The 23,437-nt window shown below is 42.9% G+C and overlaps 1 protein-coding gene across 3 annotated transcripts in view; it reads left to right on the forward strand.

Moving 5' to 3' along the window:
• The window catches only part of LOC111844435 (choline/ethanolamine transporter flvcr2b-like), a 28,376-nt gene extending 16,769 nt beyond the window's left edge, over positions 1-11,607 (forward strand). The window contains exons 5-10 of one of the 3 annotated variants that reach the window (XM_023812907.2): positions 426-536; positions 1,395-1,500; positions 6,344-6,455; positions 6,606-6,661; positions 9,250-9,367; positions 10,933-11,607. In XM_023812907.2, coding sequence (XP_023668675.1) covers positions 426-536; positions 1,395-1,500; positions 6,344-6,455; positions 6,606-6,661; positions 9,250-9,345 — 481 coding nt within the window. In that variant the 3' untranslated portion in view covers positions 9,346-9,367; positions 10,933-11,607. The remainder of the gene's footprint in view (positions 1-425; positions 537-1,394; positions 1,501-6,343; positions 6,456-6,605; positions 6,662-9,249; positions 9,368-10,932) is intronic. The other 2 variants (XM_023812903.2, XM_023812904.2) reach the window with 2 other exon arrangements.
• The last annotated feature ends 11,830 nt before the right edge of the window (positions 11,608-23,437 follow it).

Below are 23,437 nucleotides of genomic sequence, written 5' to 3' on the forward strand. Positions count from 1 at the left end.
GATCCAACTTTTAGATTCATTTGAAGTACCGGGCTTTTTAAATGTCTTGCTAAAGCTGCACCTCTCTTGCTTTGTTGGCTGTCTAAGTTCGGGCCTAGTAGGGACATGTTGATTGGTTGCCAAAAGAGGACAGTTATTATGACATATTCGTAGCTAAAAGCCAGATTAAAGCTGGTATGCCTCTGTAAATAGGAGCCCCAGAGATGAAAGGAGATTTTGCCAAGCTCTTTGACAAACTTGATTAGATCGAGGGATGCACAGCAGAGGTCTTCCACAAAATATCTCCAAATCTGAGTTTTTCAGCTTTCCTGATACCTTGTTTGTTGTCCTCTGTGGGCTTTCACACTTGCCTGTCTAGCTGTTTCTCTGTGCCACCACATCCTGCAGCTTTCCTCCCTAGCAATTTGGTCTTTTGTGTGTCTCAGGCAGACAACGCTGGCTGTGTACTTCATGACATTTGTGGGGATGCTGGTCTACACTTTCACTCTGGACCTTGGACACTTATGGGTGGTCTTCATCACCGCGGCATCACTGGGGTGAGACAGACACTGCCACCCCCCGGTCACCCACTGCTGCTGTTTCCAGGGTATCATGCTATATATATGGATAGTATATGAAGCACTATTACATTTAAATCTAAACTCCCCTTGGTTATTACTAGTTTTAAATTTGTTAAAACTAAACATCTACAACTGTTCATACTTTTTTCTAAAGAAGCCACTTTACCAGTCCTTAATTTCTATGGATTTTTTTTCCCTGAAACAGGTATTCAACAGATATGAAAATGTCACAAAACATTTTCCCATGTTTGTGCTGTGTTGCTCTGCAGTGTCAGACACCGTCTCATGTGTTGCCCTGCAGTGTCAGACACGGTCTCATGTGTTGCCCTGCAGTGGCAGACACCGTCTCATGTGTTGCCCTGCAGTGGCAGACACCGTCTCATGTGTTGCCCTGCAGTGTCAGACACCGTCTCATGTGTTGCCCTGCAGTGGCAGACACCGTCTCATGTGTTGCCCTGCAGTGGCAGACACCGTCTCATGTGTTGCTCTGCAGTGGCAGACACCGTCTCATGTGTTGCTCTGCAGTGGCAGACACCGTCTCATGTGTTGCTCTGCAGTGGCAGACACCGTCTCATGTGTTGCTCTGCAGTGGCAGACACCGTCTCATGTGTTGCTCTGCAGTGGCAGACACCGTCTCATGTGTTGCTCTGCAGTGGCAGACACCGTCTCATGTGTTGCTCTGCAGTGGCAGACACCGTCTCATGTGTTGCTCTGCAGTGGCAGACACCGTCTCATGTGTTGCTCTGCAGTGGCAGACACCGTCTCATGTGTTGCTCTGCAGTGGCAGACACCGTCTCATGTGTTGATCTGTGCGTTCATGCCTTGAATCTACAGGTTCTTCATGACAGGCTACCTTCCCCTGGGCTTTGAGTTTGCTGTGGAGCTGACGTACCCTGAGTCTGAGGGCACCTCCTCAGGGCTGCTCAACTGCTCGGCACAGGTAATGGGAAACCCCGCCCTCCACACTCACCATGCCATCTTTACATGGCAAATTCCATATATGACTGGGAACTCCAGGCTGGTGCAGCTCAATACTGTGGAAAATTGTTGCATTTGAGATGTCCTTGTGCAAAAGTACCCTAATACCGCTGCCTGCCTGCTGTCGTGACTAATTCTTATTTTATACTTAGGACTGGGCGATATGGAAAAAATCTGCTCTCTAACTTTTTTCCATATCAGTCAATATCGATATATATCATGATATGAATCAAATCACTGTCAAACCACCTTTTTATTCCAAACTGAGATGTGAAGACATCATAACATTAATTGTAGTTTAAATATAATTTCTTTTTCCCGAAGTTGCACATAAATGTTCTGTAGAACACTGCAATAAATAAAAAAGGATGAATTTAAGAAATAAAAAAGGACACTCAAATCAGGTCATTTAGAAAAGGTAAGTAGTTTAAAAATAAATAATACACGGAAAGAACTTAAACTAAACATAATGCATGCGTAATTATATATATATTTTTAACTGTTTAAATACAGTGATGCTACAAACATCCATCCATCCATTTACTTCCACTTAACCCAGACTTCCCTCTCCCTGGCCACTTCCTCCAGCTCCTCTGGGGGAATCCCGAGGCGTTCCCAGGCCAGCCGAGAGACGTAGTCCCTTCAGCGTGTCCTGGGTCTTCCCCGGGGCCTCCTCCCAGTGGGACATGCCCGGAACACCTCACCAGGGAGGCATCCAGGAGGCATCCTAAGCAGATGCCCGAGCCACCTCATCTGGCTCCTCTCAATGCGGTGGAGCAGCAGCTCTACTCTGAGTACCTCCCGAATGACTGAGCTCCTCACCCTATCTCTAAGGGAGAGCCCAGCCACCCTGCAGAGGAAACTCATTTCGTCCGGTTGCACTCGTGATCTCGTTCTTTCGGTCACTACCCACAGCTCGTGACCATACTGTAGGTGAGGGTAGGAACGTAGATCGACTGGTAAATCGAGAGCTTCGCCTTTTGGCTCAGCTCTTTCTTCACCATGACAGGCCGATACAGCGCCCGCATCACTGCTGACGCCGCACCGATCCGCCTGTCGATCTCCCGCTCCATCCTTCCCTCACTCGTGAACAAGACCCCGAGATACTTAACCCCCTGGGGCCTGAGGCCTTTTTTCCACTTTCGGGGTAGTCTGACATGCCTTGACATTTTAAAATATTTCACCTATCTAAAAAACATTTATCCCAAAGTGATACATTTGCTTTTATTCAGCACAAACTCAGCACCAATAATCTGAGACCTCTTAGAATGTTATTATTCTATTTTTTGTTAAAATCAACTTTAAACATATACTTTTCAAAAACCTATTTTCAGACATGCTGAGAAATTGTAAAAAATCACATTATAGACATTTCTAGGTAAGACTTTTGAGCTCTGAAACTTAGACACAGGGGTTGGCTACACATAGGTGAAAGTGACATTCTGAAATTTTATGTAGTTTGATTACTAAAGTGTTAGTACTTTAGAGTGACACTCTTTTTCTCAAAGTCAGTGGCCTTCAAAATGAATATTGATGAGATAGGTGTCCTCACACCTGTAGTAGTTTGCATGCTGTCAATGGCCCATCAGTCTGGAATGTCACTGCACCCCACACCCATCACTTTGGAAAGGCAGTTTGAAACGCAAGAAAAGTAGCAACAATAAAATCCCTTTCACAGTTTATTGGTAGATGGAATGAAAAATGAACAACTGTTACTATATAAATATAGAAAGCGATAAATATGATGCAGTGACTATTATTAACGCTCTGGGGATGAGGGCATCGTCGACCGCGTATCTTTCTCGTGTATTTCAGTTTATATCTCGCTGAAATCATTATGTAAAATCATGAAAAAAACACTGACTAAATCCGGTATCTGTCTTCTTTTCAAAACTTCCATTGTCAGAAGTATTAAAGTTTTTAAAATTAGGTTAAATAGGCAAAAAATCAAATCGTGTCACCTTTCTTTGTTTTACTTGTATCGCGAGCGTTTACGTTCTAAATACGCTGCGTTTGAATCGGCGACCACGTGATTGCAGGCACACAGGCTTAGCCCACTGAGCCATGAACGCAGGTATGAGCTTCGCTGCTGAAAGTGGCAACACTGGCACAAAGCTTCAGCGGCAGAGACGTATCCGTGTGCTATATTGTAGCCGATCAGTGTAAACACTACCCAGACATGTGCTCTTGTTTATTTCGGTCACAATGGGCGTATTCACATATTTCTTTACCCAATACTAACTGTCGGATTATCATGTTATTATCATGCGAATAGCGCGATTTGCAAGTGGGTGGGCGATCAGAGCCGCTTCGAGACGCAGACGCTTAAGTCAGTCACTCTTGTTCTTTCAATTCGTATCACGAAGCTGTAAAAATATATTTATTTTCTACCTATATATATTTGAAAAGTAGACCGTCCAAGGTTTCTGAGAGTATTTTTAAAATGTGTATATGACAAAAACTCGCGGAGTTATTTAAACGGTTTTGCGAAATTTCTGTCAGATCCCGCCGGCGGGACCGCCGACCCCAAGGGGTTAAACTCCTCCACTTGGGGAAGGACCCCCTCCCCGACCTGGAGAGAGCACTCCACCCTTTTCCGGCTGAGGACCATGGTCTCGGATTTGGAGGTGCTGATTTTCATTCCAGCCGCTTCACACTCGGCTGCGAACTGTTCCAGTGAGAGCCAAAGGTCACGGTCTGATGAGGCCAACAGAACCACATCATCTGCAAAAAGCAGAGACCCAATTCTGAGGTCACCAAACCGGACACCTTCAACGCCCTGGCTGTGCCTAGAAATTCTGTCCATAAAGGTTATGAACAGAATCGGTGATAAAGGGCAGCCCTGGCGGAGTCCAGCCCTCACCGGGAACGAGTCCGACTTACTGCCGGCAATGCGGACCAAGCTCTGACACCGGTTGTACAGGGACCGAACAGCCCTTTTATAAGGCAGTCCGGCACCCCATACTCCCGGAGCACTCCCCACAGGACTTCCCGAGGGACGCGGTCAAATGCCTTCTCCAAGTCCACAAAGCACATGTAGACTGGTTGGGCAAACTCCCACGCACCCTCCAGGACCCTGCTGAGAGTATAGAGCTGGTCTACTGTTCTGCGACCAGAGCGAAAACCACACTGCTCTTCCTGAATCCGAGGTTCGACTATCCGATGGACCCTCCTCTCCAGCACCCCCGAATAGACCTTACCAGGGAGGCTGAGGAGTGTGATCCCCCTATAGTTGGAACACACCCTCCGGTCCCCCTTCTTGAAGATGGGGACCACCACCGCGGTCTGCCAATCCAGAGGCACCGCCCCCGATGTCCACGTGATGCCGCAGATGCGTGTCAACCAAGACAGCCCCGCAACATCCAGAGCCTTGAGGAACTCCGGGCGGATGTCATCCACCCCCGTGGCCCGGCCACCAAGGAGCTCTTTAACCACCTCAGTGACCTCCGCCCCAGAGATAGGCGAGTCCACCCCCAAGTCCCCAGACTCTGCTTCCTCATTGGAAGGCGTGTCGGTGGGATTGAGGAGGTCTTCGAAGTATTCCTTCCATCGACCCACCACGTCCCGAGCTGAGGTCAGCAGCGCACCATCCCCACCATAAACAGTGTTGATGCTGCACCGCTTTCCCGCCCTGAGACACCGGATGTTGGACCAGAATCTCCTCGAAGCCGTCCGGAAGTCGTTCTCCATGGCCTCGCTAAACTCTTCCCATACCCGAGTTTTTGCCTCAACGACCACCGAATCCGCGTTCCGCTTGGCCCGCCGGTACTCATCAGCTGCTTCCGGAGTCCCACAGGCTAAAATGGCCCGATAACCGGCACACATAGGGCCCTGACACCGGCGCTGCAAATTGTCGCCACGCATCACCATGTCACATGGTACAAAAACCTCGCAAGAGCATGACGACTTAAGACAGATCGTGCAGCGCCTCTCAGCCGGCTGCACAAACTGGAACCGCCTCTGTGATGACACAACTTTGCCCGTAATTGCTGAAGAGTTTAGTTACACACATGATGTTTGTATCACAAGAAGTTCTGATGCGTTATCTGCTATTTCTCCTGAAAAGCACGTAAAGCAGTGAGAACTGGTTTTCAGTTAATTTACCCAGTAAAATAAAGTTTAAATAAACTACAAAAATGCTCTAATAATACACGTAAGTTAGTGGTTTATTTGTTGTTAGTTATTGTAATGTTGCGCTGCTTTATTTGTTTAATCGTCTAGTCTGTGAAGAAGGCAATCAAGTAAGAATTGCATTGTACTCTGTACATGACAAAAACTTTGAATTCTTAAAATACATGTATTTGATCTTTTTCCTGGCAGCTATCTTTTTACACAGGGTCACTATAGGGTCACTATAGTTTATTTGTTTTCACTGCTAACAGTTTGGATCAGGAGTTGGTTATTGTAAAAGAAGTATTAAGTATGCAGGTGATATTTATATAGATTTATCTACACCCTTTTGGCAGTGCTGCCATTGCAGTCAGGTCTCGCACACTACGAGGAGTAGAAGTTGTCCGACTTGGCTGCAGTCAGTTTATACTCCACCCCTGCAGCTGCCGGCTGATCTCGCTCCACGTCACGTCAGCTGCAGACAGACCTAAGCCCAAGTCGAACTCACCCATTGGTTTCTCGTGTAGTCGAAAGATTGACGGAATGAGCGTTATTGACTTTGTATCGACTATATCTATTTTTCTGTCAAGGAAAATATATTTTGTGATCATTGTCTTTATTGTTTTATCGCCCAACCCTATTTATACTACAGTCATGCATCATTATTTATCATTCATAGGCATTTGTTTACACAGGTTTTCGGAATCATATTCACCATCTGTCAGGGGAAGATCATCGACTCCTTTGGCACCCAAGCGGGGAACATCTTCCTTTGTGTCTTCCTTCTCACTGGGACCATCGTAACCGGTAGATCTCTTCTCCCTGGGATAAAAGTTTTGATATTAACAGCAGTTTCTTCTTTACTGCCATTTCTTTTAATGCTGCCCTCTGGTGGAAGTGGTATCTATTTGTACAAAGTCACAAATTAACCCTCTACCTTGGGCTTTGTCCATGCAGGTTTCATTAAGTCAGACCTTCGGCGGCAGCAGGCGAACACGCAGGCTGAGACTGTTGTAAGTGTGAGGCTCCTGTCCTGATGTGCGGTTTGCTTGGAGGCTGATGTTGCTGAGTGCTCAGTAGTGTGTGAGATGCACATTTAGGTCTTTGTTCGTACCCAGAAGTGATTTCTAGGAAATCGGGGCCCTAGGCAAGAAAACTCCATGGGATCACTCAATGCCCCAACTGTCCAGGCTCTCAGCCTCGTGACTGGTCCGCAGAGAGTGGCGGGGGCACTGATGGGCTCTCGGCCTTGCAACTGGCCCGCAGAGAGGGGCGCAAATTATTAAATTTGCTGCAAAGCAAACAGAATTGTAGATTATCTTTATGCTGGCTGCCGATAGGATATAATTTGTCAAAGCATATATGTAATTATGTTATGACAAACACCACTGCTATAAATAAGTAACATTAAAAAAATATGCACTTCACTAACTCATCTGGATCACCAATAATTTCAGACATCTTGGTCTATGCCTCATTTTTAACATTTTTGTATCACATGCTTTAATGATATCGGTGAAATGTGGCAGTAAAAAATACATGAACGTAATATTAAAGCTTGTAAGAATGTGTGTTCAATAGCCTAGATAATGGGTATGTTAATGGAAACTATAATAACAACAACAACAACAAATTTATTTTTGTATAGCGCATTATCACAACATTACATTGTCCCAAAGCGCTTTACAGCATCCCCACCCAAAGCCCCCAGTGAGTAAGCCATAGGCGACAGTGGCAAGGAAAAACTCCCTAGAAGGAAGAAACCTTGGGAGGGACCAGACTCAAAGGGGGAGCCCATCCTCCAGGGGCCGGCAGGGAGAGTCAAATACAGTTTAGTCTGAAACACAAACGGGGAGCAGGGGGGAGATGACAAGCCGGTGCCAACACTTCCTCCAATCGCCAGGCAGCCAGAAGGCAGTGTTGCTTATATAGTTTTATATCCGGATCCTGAACTCTCTCCCTGGCTACTTTGCTCCTTTTACTTCACTTGCTCCTAGTCAGACACATTAATTCAGTGCATCAGACAAAACAATGAACCTCTTAGTTGCAATTTGCACAAATTTTAATTTCAGTGGCTATTATTAAAAGCCCAAATATCACACAGCAACCAATATAATGCTGTACAGACTGAAACCTTTGCCCTTGAACAGAAAAGCATTGGCTTAGCTATAACTCAAGACCTTTCTAACAAGTACATTTATACCGTGTTGACGCAATATAAAAATGCATGTCTATATGGGTTTTTTTTAATGTGTAGGTGCATGTCACCTAAACATGGGCATTTTTTGCCATGTCTAGAGGGTAAAATGCCAAGTGGAGAGGAATTCTGTCTCCGTTTGTACCCCGACGGTGTTTGGGATCTGTTTGGTCGGAACAGAAGTTTACATGCTTGTGTTCTGTGGATCTCTTTAGCGGAGCATCGCTACATTCCAGTGGTTGCCGCCGAACCGCGTCGTAACTCATTACCATAAAGTTGACTTGGCGCCAACTTCAACTTGACAATTTTGCCGTCCAAATTGCAACGTGCCACGCCACTCCTCGCTGTCTGGCGACACGCCCCCCCAAACAGAATGAATGACTTTCGGTTGCTTTGCCAGCTGTGGTGTGAACATAGTCAGGTGACCTGTGACCTTTTTTTACTACATATGGAGCCATGCTAGTGCCAGATCTATCTTGAGAGACTAACATGAAATAACTAATGGACTCTTCATTTTTAACAACTGACAAAATTTTCCCAGTTTTTTTTTTATCCTGCTTGAGTGTGTTTCTGGGGTGATTCTAAGCATCTAGCTTAATTAACAGAACAATTCCTCCTAGCAATATTGGAGCACACACTGAACACATTAATATAATGAACATCTCATGACCTCCCAGCAGATTCCTAGCCTAACATTCCCAGGAAAGTGAGAACAAAGCACAAATAGACTAATTTGCCAGTTTATTAAGTACACCTGGATGGTAATGCAAACAGGTTGTTTCTACAAAAAGCGAACTGTATGTCTCCAACTCAATACAGCCCTGGTGATTGCATGATCTGAGTGTTTTTAAACATGGTGTGATTGGTTATGCCAGACATGGCGGTTCCTACATCTCAGAAACAGGCACTCTCTTGGGATTTTCATGCCCTGTGGTGTCTAGAATTTACAGGCAATGGCGAGATAAAAAAACAGGCTTGTTGAAGCCAAGCAGCACACACGAGTATAAAAATAAGCATACAGCAGTGGTGTGCAGAAAGGTTTCTCTGAATACACGGTTTATCCACTCAAAGTTATTCTGGAAGCTTAAGATGGGTGTGCCCAGTACCAGCTAAGTGTACCTCATCTGAAAATGTGGCCACTGATTGTAAACAAGGGGATAAAGAACACAAACGTCTTGTCCCAGGAACTGACTTATTTTCAAATTCTCATTTTATTTCTTGAAGTGCCTTTAAGATGTACTTTCTACACTCACTATTATTATTTTTTTTCTTATTTATTGTTGAGTTGTGTATGCTGGTGTACCTCTGTTATTTCAGGATTGTTCTCTGCAGTATAGAGCTGTGCAGTTTGGGGGTATTTTTGACCCCATCTCTCTCTGTGTGATGCACCTGATGTTGTTCCAGGCCGTGGGCAGTGGGCCCCCAGCCCGGAGCTATGAGGCCACAGCCTCCATCAGCTCTCTGCATAAGGCCAAAGACCCCCTAATCCCAGTCGATTAAACCCTAATACAGGCAGGCCAAGGTAGGACACTGCCGGCTTCTTTCTCAATCTGACGCAGCCTCTTCCAGCAGCACCACGAGGGCATTTCTGTCATAAGGCTTCATTCAGTGCTGATGTGCACAGATCATTCCATTTTAATCCAGCAAATGGCCTTTGTATCACCATTGTTCATTCTGATTAAATGCAGCACGTGAATTATGTACACCTTCCAGGTTTAATGTCCATTAAAACAAATTCTCAGATTTAGTCCCTTTTCTATACTGCAAGTTGCAAAAAAGGCAAGTTATGAACTGTAGCTTTACTATTACAGCTATATGGCTCAGCTGTAGCTCATAGCAACACTCAGTATTTTCTCATGTCATCAACTTTTGCATAAGTGCTTAATTTTTCAAGGTCAAAGTAAAGTTACAGCTCCATAATAAAACACTGATTTGTCATTTTTTGGCTGCCTGTGGTGTAGAGCAGACACTGTATCTCAAAGGGAAAACTTAAAAAATAACAAACATTTCTGAGCTTTGGATTCTCATTTCATCAAAAGTGATGGTGCAAAAAGTATTTTGGAAATTAAAATGGAATGACCTACAACCTAAAATATTAAAGATATCATTTCTGTGTTTTATTATTTTTTTTAACTAATTTACAGAACTTTATCTAAAACACTAATTAAATATTTATTAACATTACTGGCCAGCTCTCTCAACTCTAACTCACTGGGTTCGGGATTAATTTTGATTTTCTGGACTGGTTGTATATAAATAGTGCTGCTAGAAGAGAGGGTTTCTCTCTGACGGGAGGCTCACAATGCGGTGACATCATCATTAGACCTTCCAAAGTGCTGCTAAATGACATGCAACAGATGCTTCTCTATCTGGAAATGGTCCTATTATTTCCACTTGAAATGGGCTGCACACACCACAGAGGCTGATTGAACATAGCTGGCAGTACATGGCAGTTAGCTAAAATACTGTATTTGTGGTGAGTGCCTCTTCTTGGATATCAGCTGTGGTGGGACGGATTTTGAAATAGTTGGTGCAGAAAAATGTATAGCGCAATTTTAAACCGATTTTGGCAAACCAATTTTAAGTGCTTGTATATACTTCTTAAAGGTTTGAAATGTAAAATGAATATGACCGAAACACTGATTAGGGGAGTTCTTCAACTATGAGGGCATGCCACTGTCCTGCTTTTCCTTCATGAGAATTGTTGCATCTTCTCTGAAGGTGCATGGAAAATGCACTGAACAAATTTCTCATTGCTGTGGGCTGATTAGTCAGTTTCTTAGGGCTGTCCTTTCATAGTTATTCCTGGAACTGAGCAACTAGTGCTCTCCTCCAAGCCTTTAGTCATTAGATGAAATGTACAGACAATAGAGGAAAGTAGATAACGGCACATAGTGGAAAAGGTGTGCGATCAGAGTTCACTCGTAGCTGAGCTGGCATCATTGTCAAATGTGGGAGGGGATGGGCCCTTTTCTGAACGTAAGTCAAGAAAATGGGGGAAAGTATTAACTTTTATTTTTTTTATTAAATGCATATATTTTGTGAGTAGAAATAATGGTGAATAATGTCTTGTGTTTTCATTAACAGATCCTGTCAAATGATTTGGAGATCACCATCCCCATCGCTGACCAAAATGAGACCAAGATGTAGCTCTGAGTACTAGCATGTGTGCATGTGCACACGTACACGCACACACACATGCACGTACACACATGCACACACGCACGTACACACACACACACACACATACACGCACGCACGTACACACGCACACCAAATCTCAGCAAAAATACCTACAGTGTAGACACCCTCAGTGCATTCCAGCAGACACAGGTGCACATCAGCACAGTCATCCCCATCTATGAGAGAACTCTTTTGCCCAGTATCATGTCAAGTTTATCTAACAAATACACACCTCCTGAGAGACAGCTAGGATGGAGAATGTGTTCAAAAGTATGCAGTGATTTAGCTATTAATGTGGACCCAGACAGTCCACATTTCTGCTCCCTCCCAGCTCCCAGCACATGATTGTTTGGTTCAGGTATGTGGCATGTAGGGAGGGCGCAGAACTGTGGGGGTTTGGGGGTACCCAAGTACCTGTGTTTTTTTTTTTGACATTAAATTGATTTAATTTATTTGTACTTTAAATGTTTACAAAATAATGTTTACAGCATGTTGTGAAACAGAAATATTATGTTTTAAGCAGAAGACTCATTGGATGGTGGAAATAAAGGGGGAATGGTTTTGCTATACACAATCTGTTTTTTTCTTTTCTTTTTTTTTTCAATAGCTCAAAACAATTATCAGGCATAAGTATGCATATTGTAAACAGCATGCCATAATTATGTACTGAATTGCATACAAAATTTATACATTGAAAATCAGTTTAAACAAAATATATTATATTTTTGCTCCCTCCCAGCTGCCAGCCAATCAGGAACATAGAATACCTGGTACAGATGTGCTGGGAGCTGAGAGGAAGCAAAAACGCGGACTGTCTGGGGTTCCCCGAGGACTGGGTTGGGAAACAGTGATATACATACATATGTACACATAAACATTACAACAAAGCATAAATGCAACATAATCCAAGGGCTATGCTATCTAAAGCTCAAGTAAGCTGTAGTTTTCGATACATTCAATGAGTTTAACACCGTTTTTACTTCATACATTTGAAAGTTTTACCAAATGACAAATATTTTTAAATATAGTCCATATACTGTAGGAGAGGTCTTAAATTGACATACACTCACCTAAAGGATTATTAGGAACACCTGTTCAATTTCTCATTAATGCAATTATCTAATCAACCAATCACATGGCAGTTGCTTCAATGCATTTAGGGGTGTGGTCCTGGTCAAGACAATCTCCTGAACTCCAAACTGAATGTCAGAATGGGAAAGAAAGGTGATTTAAGCAATTTTGAGCGTGGCATGGTTGTTGGTGCCAGACGGGCCGGTCTGAGTATTTCACAATCTGCTCAGTTACTGGGATTTTCACGCACAACCATTTCTAGGGTTTACAAAGAATGGTGTGCAAAGGGAAAAACATCCAGTATGCGGCAGTCCTGTGGGCGAAAATGCCTTGTTGATGCTAGAGGTCAGAGGAGAATGGTCCGACTGATTCAAGCTGATAGAAGAGCAACTTTGGCTGAAATAACCACTCGTTACAACCGAGGTATGCAGCAAAGCATTTGTGAAGCCACAACACGCACAACCTTGAGGCGGATGGGCTACAACAGCAGAAGACCCCACCGGGTACCACTCATCTCCACTACAAATAGGAAAAAGAGGCTACAATTTGCATGAGCTCACCAAAATTGGACAGTTGAAGACTGGAAAAATGTTGCCTGGTCTGATGAGTCTCGATTTCTCTTGAGACATTCAAATGGTAGAGTCAGAATTTGGCGTAAACAGAATGAGAACATGGATCCATCATGCCTTGTTACCACTGTGCAGGCTGCTGGTGGTGGTGTAATGGTGTGGGGGATGTTTTCTTGGAACACTTTAGGCCCCTTTGTGCCAATTGGGCATCGTTTAAATGCCCAATCCATCCCTTTATGACCACCATGTACCCATCCTCTGATGGCTACTTCCAGCAGGATAATGCACCATGTCACAAAGCTCGAATCATTTCAAATTGGTTTCTTGAACATGACAATGAGTTCACTGTACTACAATGGCCCCAACAGTCACCAGATCTCAACCCAATAGAGCATCTTTGGGATGTGGTGGAACGGGAGCTTCGTGCCCTGGATGTGCATCCCACAAATCTCCATCAACTGCAAGATGCTATCCTATCAATATGGGCCAACATTTCTAAAGAATGCTTTCAGCACCTTGTTGAATCAATGCCACGTAGAATTAAGGCAGTTCTGAAGGCGAAAGGGGGTCAAACACCATATTAGTATGGTGTTCCTAATAATCCTTTAGGTGAGTGTATATGTACAGTGGTACCTCAGTACTCAAACTCATTAGAACTCGAATTTCTTATAAGTCGAACCATCCAGTTCGGAAAACAATTACCTAGAACTCGATCTGAATCTCAGCAGTTGAACCATGAACGCCGACCTAAGATAACTTGTACTTGCGGGGAAATAGGTCACGTGGCACGTCTGTCAGCGGAAACAAAGGGTAACCCTTCAGTCTCAGCTGTGCATTCGCTGTGATAGCATCGTTTGTTGGTGAGAACATAAGCCCTTTATCAACAGCAGGGAAAGCTGTAGTTTTGTACTGTTTAAGCACTACTCATTTGTGGCTTATTACATTGGTCGCACACACTGTACCATCCAACTTATCTGTGGACGTGTTGCTACGAAGTTGTCCGGCTAAGCAAAAAATCTTGCTTTTTCATATGGGTCCATGGTATTGCTACTTCTGTGGCAAATGAAACGCATCCAACTCGGTTTTCCCGAGTTTTTAGTGGATGTAATGTAATCTCGGAATCCAAAAACATAAAAGCAAATGGAATGCACAAATAGCTTATTGTAGTTTCGCTGCTGCATCTTGGTAGCGTGTTTTTGGCACTACTTGAACTACTACATTACTATATATCACCGGCCATCAAAGGGCTCCCCACTCGTCAGCTGCGGCGCAGCTCTGGCCGCAAGCACGACCAGCAGAGGCAGTGGGCGGAGGCTGCTCTGTTGGAGTGGGAAGAGGTGTGCCACAGCTGGGAGGCCCAGTTCCCTGAAGAGCACCGCGAGCTTGACAAGCAGTGGGAGCGGGGCCATCAAGGCAATGGATACGGGAGTCTGTGGAGCAGGAGCGGCAGGAGCTGGAGCAAATGTGCGGTGAGTTGGCTAGCTGAGAGAAGGACTGTGACTGGCAGAAGCGCCTGGCAGTGGCAGCGGAGGTGGCGTTGCATGGCTGTGAGGCGGTGCTGCTCAGCCATGAGGAGACATGTCGTGGCTTGGAGGCCCAGCTGGTTGAGAAACACCAAGAGGTGGAGGTTGCGCTGCGTGGCCTGGAGGAGGCGTGCTGTGCTCTGGAGGCCCAGCTGGCCCCGGAGTGCGGCGAGCTAGCCACCTACCCAGAGCAGCGTAAGCTGCTGTACGAGTCCCTGGAGCGGGAGTTGCTGTGTAGGGCCGCCCGCCCCTGTGAGCAGGAGGCCCCGTGGCAGTACCAGTCTTCCCCACAACACCAGGCCCCCACTAAGCGGAGTAGGAAGAAAGGGCTGGGGCCAGGAGAGCTGCACCGCCAGAAGTCTCCAGCAGCCCCGTGCGCTGGCTGTCCACAGAGAAGGGAGCCTGGCTGTGGGAGTCGCTGGGTATGGGGTGCCCCAGCCAGATGGACTCCCTGGAAGCGGTATTCGGTCCCCTTAAGGCACAGAAGAGGAAGGGGGGACCGCTTCGGAACTGAGGTGGGGACTGGGGGTGGTGGTTGCAGGGACTGTTGACCTCTGAGGAGGGGGCAGTGTAGCACTGGCGTGGTGCATGTCCCAGCATTGAATAGCCCTTGTTGTTTTTACAAATGTGTAAAAAGTGCTAAAATATTATATAGTAATTATACTGATGATTGATGACTACTTTACTTTTAGCATAAAGGCATATTCGCGCATGCTTTGTCATATATCGGGGGCTGCCGTAAATGGTCCATAAATTGGCAGCGACACACAAATGCGCACATATACGCTGTTGATGAACACATCCAGTAGCGACTTGGAGCACTTAATCTCCCGACATATCACGACGGAACCTGAACCTGATCCACTTGTGATTTACGCTTAATATAGGCGATGGTTTTTACCAGAAAGCTTTTTAAAAATTCGGTGTAGACTGCGAAAACACTAGAAATAAAATGCAAACTCCACCTTAGAACTATAATGTTCCCTATTTTATAAATGTTTTTATTGTTTACCAATCAGTTACACTGGCCGGGTTCTTAACAGGCTATGTATTGTAGCGCCGATGAAAACTATCGAGCGGCGCAGCGGCATGCGGGACTGATACCAGACGTAAATAATGTAAATCGCCTTGTGTATTTGCCATGTATTGTGCCGTTATTGTGTGTATGTCGCGTGTAGTGTTTCATCTTATCTGTCGTAAATAACGTGTGTGCGTGCGCCCACTGTGTGGCGTATAAGTCGTCAGGGCGGCCAACACTGGGAGTTCGAAGTGTAACTGCATGGTATTTAGAAAATTGGAAGTCGCTCTGGATAAGAGCGTCTGCTAAATGCTGTAAATGTAAATGCATTAATAAATAGCGTGAATAAATTAAGCTGCAACTGAAATGAAAAACTGAAGAGAGTTAATTTGCAGTAACATACAATAACGTTTAATAACCTGTGCCTTAGGCAGTTACGATGAATGACATCTTTTATTTTCGACAAAACAACACAATCCTGACACAACTCTCATTCATAGGCTACTAAATATTACGATATTTATAAAACAAGAAGTTAAACCAAAATAGAAATAGGTATATCTACCAATACAGTCTGTCTTTACTGGAAAAGGCAAGACAGCAAACCTAGTTCACATTCTGGTTAACTCGCCAAAAAGTCTACTGGTACACTTGCAATTTAACTTTATTTTAAATTGAATTAAAATTGAATTTCATAGAATATATATCATGGAGTCATAGAATATTTTTAACGACAACCATGACCTATATGTACATAGTAACAGCAGCAGCACAATCCAGACCTTATGGGATTTCTCGGAGTTTTTTTATGATTATTGCGGCCAAAAAACGCTTCAATTGCAGCGGTTTTTCCTCATAATTTGCAATGCAACTTTCGGAGTTCTGTATGCTTTTTTTGCGTAGAATTCTCATAAATTGGAAGAATTGCGGGTTCAATTTTTTAACTGCAACCAACGAAGAAGGAGACATATGTAATTACTTCCTTTTGTATATTTCATTTTATACACCACGAAAAAGAGGAGTTATGAAAAATGACGACTTTCAGGCACTAGATGGCAGTGTGACGCTAATATACCTTTTTATTTTATCCAAAGCGTGTTCAAGGTTGTTATACTTCTTTCTTCCCGTATCTGTATGGTGACTCCTTAATTCATGTCATGGGGGACATTATGAGGTACTGCACATTTTACAAACTATACTTGAAAACTGAAAGGCTCCTGTACTTGGATGAATAGTTATTTTTTTCTGCTTTTACTGGTTTGTTTCCTTGATTAAAAGACTCATCCAGCTGTTTCACATTAACATTAGTGACATGTGCATCATTATAGGAGACTGACCAATCAGCCAGGGACGGATTATGGGTTGTGTGGGCCCCTGGGCAAAACGTTCGCGAGACCTGGAACTACTTGTTCTTTGGTTTAGCAGAAGTTTTTGAATTTGTTTTGTTACCATCCAGGATAATAATGTACAGTTTCAAACTTTTGTGTGAAGACATTGAATGTCTAATGTCAAATAAACTTCTGTGCAAAAACAAACCAGTTAGCTGAATATTTAAGAAAATGACTAAAAAGTTTGTTATACATTTATGAATTGTAGAAGTCTGCAAGAGAGAGAATCTTGTGGATCTTCCCGGCAATAAGGTTTAACTTGCATAACTGGAAAAGTAATGGAAGCTATAATCCAAGTGAAAATGGTAGATTACCTGGATTCAAATAACATTCTGAGGGATATCCAACATGGATTTAGGAGAGGTAGATCTTGTTTAACTAATGTACTTCAGTTCTTTGAGGAAGCTACAAGAGAAATTGATCACAAAAAGGCCAACGATGTGATCCCCTTAGATTTCCAGAAGGCCTTTGATGTCCCCCACAAACGGCTCTTGCTTAAGCTCAAAGCTGCAGGGATTTTCGGATCTGTAGCAGCATGGATCGAAAACTGGTTAACAGACAGGAAGCAGCTGGTAGTTATTAGAGGCACAATGTCGCAGTGGGCCTGCGTTTATAGTGGGGTACCGCAAGATTCAATTTTAGGACCACTATTGTTCCTAATTTACATTAATGATATTGACACCAATACATACAGTAAACTGGTTAAATTTGCATATGGTAAACCCAGACTTGTCCATCAGACTGAAGGCAGAGAAGCATGATTTGTCACTTCGCAGAACATGTTTCCATTGCTTCAGAGCCCAGTGGCAGCATTCCTTACATCACTCCATACAATTCTTATCATTGTGCTTGATGATGTGAGGCATGCATGTAGTTGCTCAGCCATGGAAGTTCATTCCATGGCATACAGTTTTTCTGTTGGGGTTAATGCCTAAGGATGTTTGGAACTCTGCAGTAATTGAGTGAACAGAGCACTGGACACGCAGCGAATCTCATACCTGTTCATGTCTTGGTGGGCTAAGCCTATGTGCCTGTAATCAGAAGGTCGCTGGTTCAAACTCAGCCTCAGCACGTCTGTGGGTCCTTGAGCAAGGCCCTTAAATATGTCTCTGTTTGTGTTCCTCTAAAAGCATTCACTGCATATCCCCATGTAAGTTTTGCTCAGGTCATTGCACACTGCTGAGCTTTCAGGGAAATTTAGCTGAGCAGACATAGAACAATCCTGTGTCTGCTGTAACCCTGCCACCCACCAGGAAAACCAACATTATTCCACAACATCGGCATCAGACTTTCAGGCCCAGACTCTGGCCCCCATCAACCCTGTGCAACAATAACCACTAACTCCATTAACCCCAAGCAGGAAACGGGCAGACTTTGGCAGGTCTGCAAAGAACACTCTCTTTCAATCATTCTTTTCAACTCTCTCAAAGCCAAGCACACAAGGAACCGTTATTCTATATTTTGTTATACAAAGTCATTCTCAGTGGATTTATTATTAGTACTCAATGATGAACTAAATGAATACCCACCAACATCATGTGACTGTTGGCAAAAGGAGCATTCTTTACTAAAAGTCTTAAATAGACAAATGATCTGAGCTTTATCTAGATGAATATGTTTTGCCACTAAACAGAAATGCCATTGTGTGCTACCGGTACTGAAACTGAAAACTGAACTGGTAGCTGGGTTTGAGCATTTGTATTGTGCTTACATTAAAGAAAATTAAGGTGTTAAGCTATTTCTGTGTAGCCTATTGCGAGGATCACCAAATGACAACCCGACATAAAAGGCAAACAATTATTTGGTTGTTTTCCTCAGCAGAAGTTGTTTTAAAGGCACGATTAGAATTGATTCATGACAGATTCAGACACTTACCCATAGAGGGCAGTAAACAACCTTCCCCTGTCTTACTCTGTTGATCCATGAAAAAAAAAATCTTTTTCAATGTATTTAAAAGGTTTTCTAGTAAATAGTTGGAAAATGTATTTATACAGTCTCCCTGTTGAGTGTTTAGTTAATCATTTGAAAGGGTTTGATGAAATTGGCTTCACTTACAAATAAGGCTAGATTTCCCAACTACGGGATATTGAAGTACTGTGTATGTATTACATAAAAAGGCTATCTGGTTATCTTAATCTCTACACTCACTTGGCATATATGTATTTAAACTCAAAAAACATTTAGGATGTAAAACTCGATGTAACAACTGCAAACAATCTAAATCAGTTATATTAAATATAATAGTGAAATATTGTTTTTACAATACATATTACTGTACATATTTTGCAAGTCTTAACATCCTTTATAAACTGCTAATATATTTCAGACCATCTCAAAATCAAGAAAAATTAAATAAGTTTCTTCAATATTTATTTATATATCATAAAACACAAGTTCCAAATAAAAAACACTTTTTGTGAAGGTAAATCAACAATAATAAATTAGTTTAAGTTGACTAAAATTATACATGAATTGCATTTACTCATTTACATACCCCTGATTTAAAACTTTACAGAAGCACTTTTTGCTTGTATTGAGCATTTTTGTGTAGATATTCAACAACATAACACCCCTACATTTGGCCTTTCCTACTTCCTGACCCATCCAAGCATAGTCAGCTATTAGGGAGACCCCAGGACTGCAGTTTTCGGGCCACTCGCAGCATTAAGTTGGACTGAGGTCACAGTTTTAGGGAGACCCCTAGACCATTTTAGTCAGACTGAGGTTACAGTTTTAGGGAGACCCCTGGACTGCACTCTTTGAGCCACTCGCAGCATTTCAGTCGGACCGAGGTTACAGTTTTAGGGAGACCCCTAGACCATTTTATTCAGACTGAGGTTACAGTTTTAGGGAGACCCCTGGACTGCACTCTTTGAGCTACTCGCAGCATTTTAGTCGGACTGAGGTTACAGTTTTCTCTTTATAAGTACTCCAGTACCTGAGAAATTCCCAGTAAAGGATCTTTCATCCACCATGATTGGTATATGCGCTTTCACTAATGTACTATATTCATACATAACAATTTGAATTGAGGCCAAGAAGTTCTATCTTGGTTTTATCAAACCACAAAATACTTTTCCACATGGCTCCAGAATTACCTGAAAAAAGCCTCAAGCGGGGCTTCTTTGAGTAAATGTTATTTTCTTAGCGTCCTCCCAGAGACCCTAGCTTTGTGCAGAGCTTGGGATGGTTTTGTAACACACACAAGCTGACCATTGTTTGACAAAAACGCATGCAGCTCTGCCCCGTGTACCAGCCTCAGATACAGTAGCTCCTGTCTTGGTGGCCTCTCTGATCGGTCATCTGCTTCCTTTGTCCTGTGTGCCAACCTTAGCTTGCTTTGGTCTTGGTGATGTCATACATCTTCCCCTTTTAATTAAAGTTTTTCCAAATTATTTCCACAGTTTTACTGTGAAGATCTGCTGTAAGCCCTTGGTGCCCATTGTTAAGTGTCCAGGCTTAGATACTCCTTTTTAACGGAGCAAATTACTTTAACTATGATCATTACAGCTAAACAAACATGCGGACAAAGTAATTGACGATTTCAGCTAATTAACAATGGCTGTTTTTTCAGCTTAATCTTATTTCACATAAGCTGTTGGATTTAAAACACATCTCGACTTTCTATATATACTGTGTCTTCATTAGCTATAAGCTTTTAATGTGTAGCCAGATTTCATACCAAGGTACTAACACACAGGAAAGCGTCCTCCTGATCAATGACCATTTTGTCCTCTTTATCTATGCTTTCTTCATGACTTGTGGGTGGTATGGTGTAGAAATCTGACAACAATGCACAAATTCTAAACAGCTTCAAGCTTAAAATTTGCATGTAAATATATTATAAACAGCTATAGAAAATAAATATTTCTAGACTCAAAACTGTAGAGAGTAATATATAGATGCATGCACTAGTGTTGTAGTCAAGACCGCCTAAACCGAGACCAAGACATTGCCGAGACCGGAGGGTATCAAGACCAAGACACTGTCGAGACTTGAGGGTACCAAGACCAAGACCAAGTCCAAGACCAAGACCAAGAACACTAAGGCGAGACCAAGACCAATACTGGTCGAGACCAAGACCAAGACCAAGACCGAAAACAGACTAGGGCTAGAATCGACATCACATTACCCAGATCAACTGTAGAGAAAAAAGGCATTGCTGTAAAGTGTCATTACTCGTTAAATCAAATTCATGTTATCTTTTCAATTATATTGTCCGTATGTCCATATGTCTCTCATTTAAAATCTCCCAGATTTGTCATAGTTACGAGACCTGATGGAAAATAATATTCTCAGCAATCCTCTCCTATAACCATTTTATCAGACTTCGTCAAGGGAAAGAGATGGGATGTACCAGAAAGATGTTCATATTAAGTCTCTTATACCAGGGACAGAGGCCTCGGGTAAGCTATGAATACAGCTATGTAATGATCCTTTGCCTTTTTTCTCTACAGTTGATCTGAGTAATGTGATGTCCATTCTAGCCCTAGTCTGTTTTCGGTCTTGGTCTTGGTCTTGGTCTCGACCAGTCTTGGTCTTGGTCTCGCCTTAGTGTGTCTTGGTCTTGGTCTTGGACTTGGTCTTGGTCTTGGTACCCTCAAGTCTCGGCAGTGTCTTGGTCTTGATACCCTCCGGTCTCGGCAATGTCTTGGTTTCGGTTTAGGCGGTCTTGACTACAACACTACTAACTGGACAGCAATATGTGAAAACACATTTATTTCTTCTTCTTCGCGTTGTGAGAATTTAAATATTTTATACTCCTTCTGAAATCCTTAATTTATGTGCATATATATAGAAGCCAGATGACAATGAAGGAGGGATTCAAAAACTCCCAAGTAAGGAGAAAAAAAACCTTTGGGGGTTCAAGGTCAACTGGCTGCCCCCCCCTGGGCATACTAGCTGAAAACATCACTGTCACACATGGAAATCACAGGGACCACATTGCAGATTGATTTGTTTCCCTCATGACACTGACTTGTAAATTTATCAGGCATAAAGTACTAAATCCATGTATTGGCTAAGTTGCACTGTGTTACAGAGCAGAGACATCATGGCACAGTAAGGATTCCTGAACAAACAGAAACCACCCGGCTGCAACACAAGTGTCTCTCTAATCTTGCTGTCCAGGTATACCAGAAGCTACTGTATACTCATGTATTTTTTCATCATATGTCTGTGACTTTTACCTTAATAACGGATTTTATTTTCTCACTCCTAAATGAAGTATTTTCAGTTTCAAAGTTTTATTCATCACATACACAGTTATACTGAGTACAAATATGCACAGTTGCCTGGCTCCAGTTATGGAAAAAAGGGACATTATTTTGAAAGACAAGGGAGAAAAAAACATCACATATCACGCACATTAGTCATTAAAAATAATCAAAATCCCTATGGTGTGCAGGATCAGCAGTAAGAGGTGGTGCAAAAGTAGGGTTCCATACATCCAGGTTTCCTTCCTCTTTTTGGGCCCCTCTCCAGGCGTCAGTTTTTCAAAAATTGGCAGTTTGTTTAGCTCTGCAACTAGTATGACCCAGTGTTGCAAATGACAGTGGAGTACTAAGTGAAGGAAAAGGCACTAATTTGCAATATGCGGCAGCCACTCAGTGTCATCACACAGCTTTTGCTTTTAAAAATGAAGCAATATGCACATTACATGTCACGCTTCTCATGGGTGACATCAGCTTTCGGAATCCATTGGCACTGGGGGGCACTTTACTTTTGTTTTCATGTGAAGAGTGAAAGTTTAGCGTTTTGTAACTTTTGTTTAAAAAACACTTGTGTATATGTATATTGTGTCAATTATGTGTAGATTGTAAAACGAGAGTTTACTGTAAGGTTACTATATGCCCAGGTTTCCCTGGATATGGATTTTCGTTTTACAGGGTAGGAGCCTTAAACATATTAAAATAGCTATTGGTATATTAAAAATGGCTATTGCTATATTGAAGAATCTTGCATGCTGAATGATATTTTGTAGCTGTTTAAAGGTTAAGGTTAAGGTTACGTCATTGTCATCAACGGCTTTATTCATGTACAAAGTACAGTATGATGAGACCACGTTTCCCCATGTTCAAAATCTAGTAACACTGAACATCACATACAACAGGGCAAAAAGGTGCAAACACAATAAAGTGCAAAGGGTGCAATCACATTACAGTTCACAACAATTTACAATGAATAGACGGAACAATAAATGGACAGATCAGTACACAACACATACACAATACAACAGTATTTTTGAGTGCCGGATAATTAATTTATCCATGACATCTGTGACTTCCTGTAGATGAGACAGGGGTATAGGAGCATTTTAAGTATGAGGATAAACAACCTCCTTCATGGGGCAGCCTTCTTATCAATTGAGGGTATAATACCGATTAAAGAATGTTAGCCAAACCACATGTACCAATATGGTTCATTGATGTTCCCAGCTTTACTAATGCAAGTGAGAAAAACGTGCTGTAGCTCAATGGCTGGAGGAGCCCTCTTCTGGTGAATAGGTGAATTGTTGGGGTGCACACTGTCAGACTATTGCTTTCCATCCATTCATCCATCTTCTATATCAATGCTGTTAGGGGCAACTGTTGTGTGACATGAAAATTTCAGAAGATTAATTTTTTCCACTTTTGAGTCCTTCAATGTCACTTCTCTCCTCCAGCATGACACCTGTCAACCAAGTTTAAACCTCCCGCAAGTCCTAAACTGGCAATGCAAGGTGACCTCTGCTACAATGCAAGGTGACTTCTGCTGCAATGAGAGGTGACCTCTGCCTTAATGTGGAGTGACCTCTGTCTCAATACGAGGTGACCTCTGCCTCAATGAGAAGTGACCTCT

This window comes from Paramormyrops kingsleyae, chromosome 19 (assembly GCF_048594095.1).
Source record: "Paramormyrops kingsleyae isolate MSU_618 chromosome 19, PKINGS_0.4, whole genome shotgun sequence".
Lineage (NCBI taxonomy): Eukaryota > Metazoa > Chordata > Actinopteri > Osteoglossiformes > Mormyridae > Paramormyrops > Paramormyrops kingsleyae.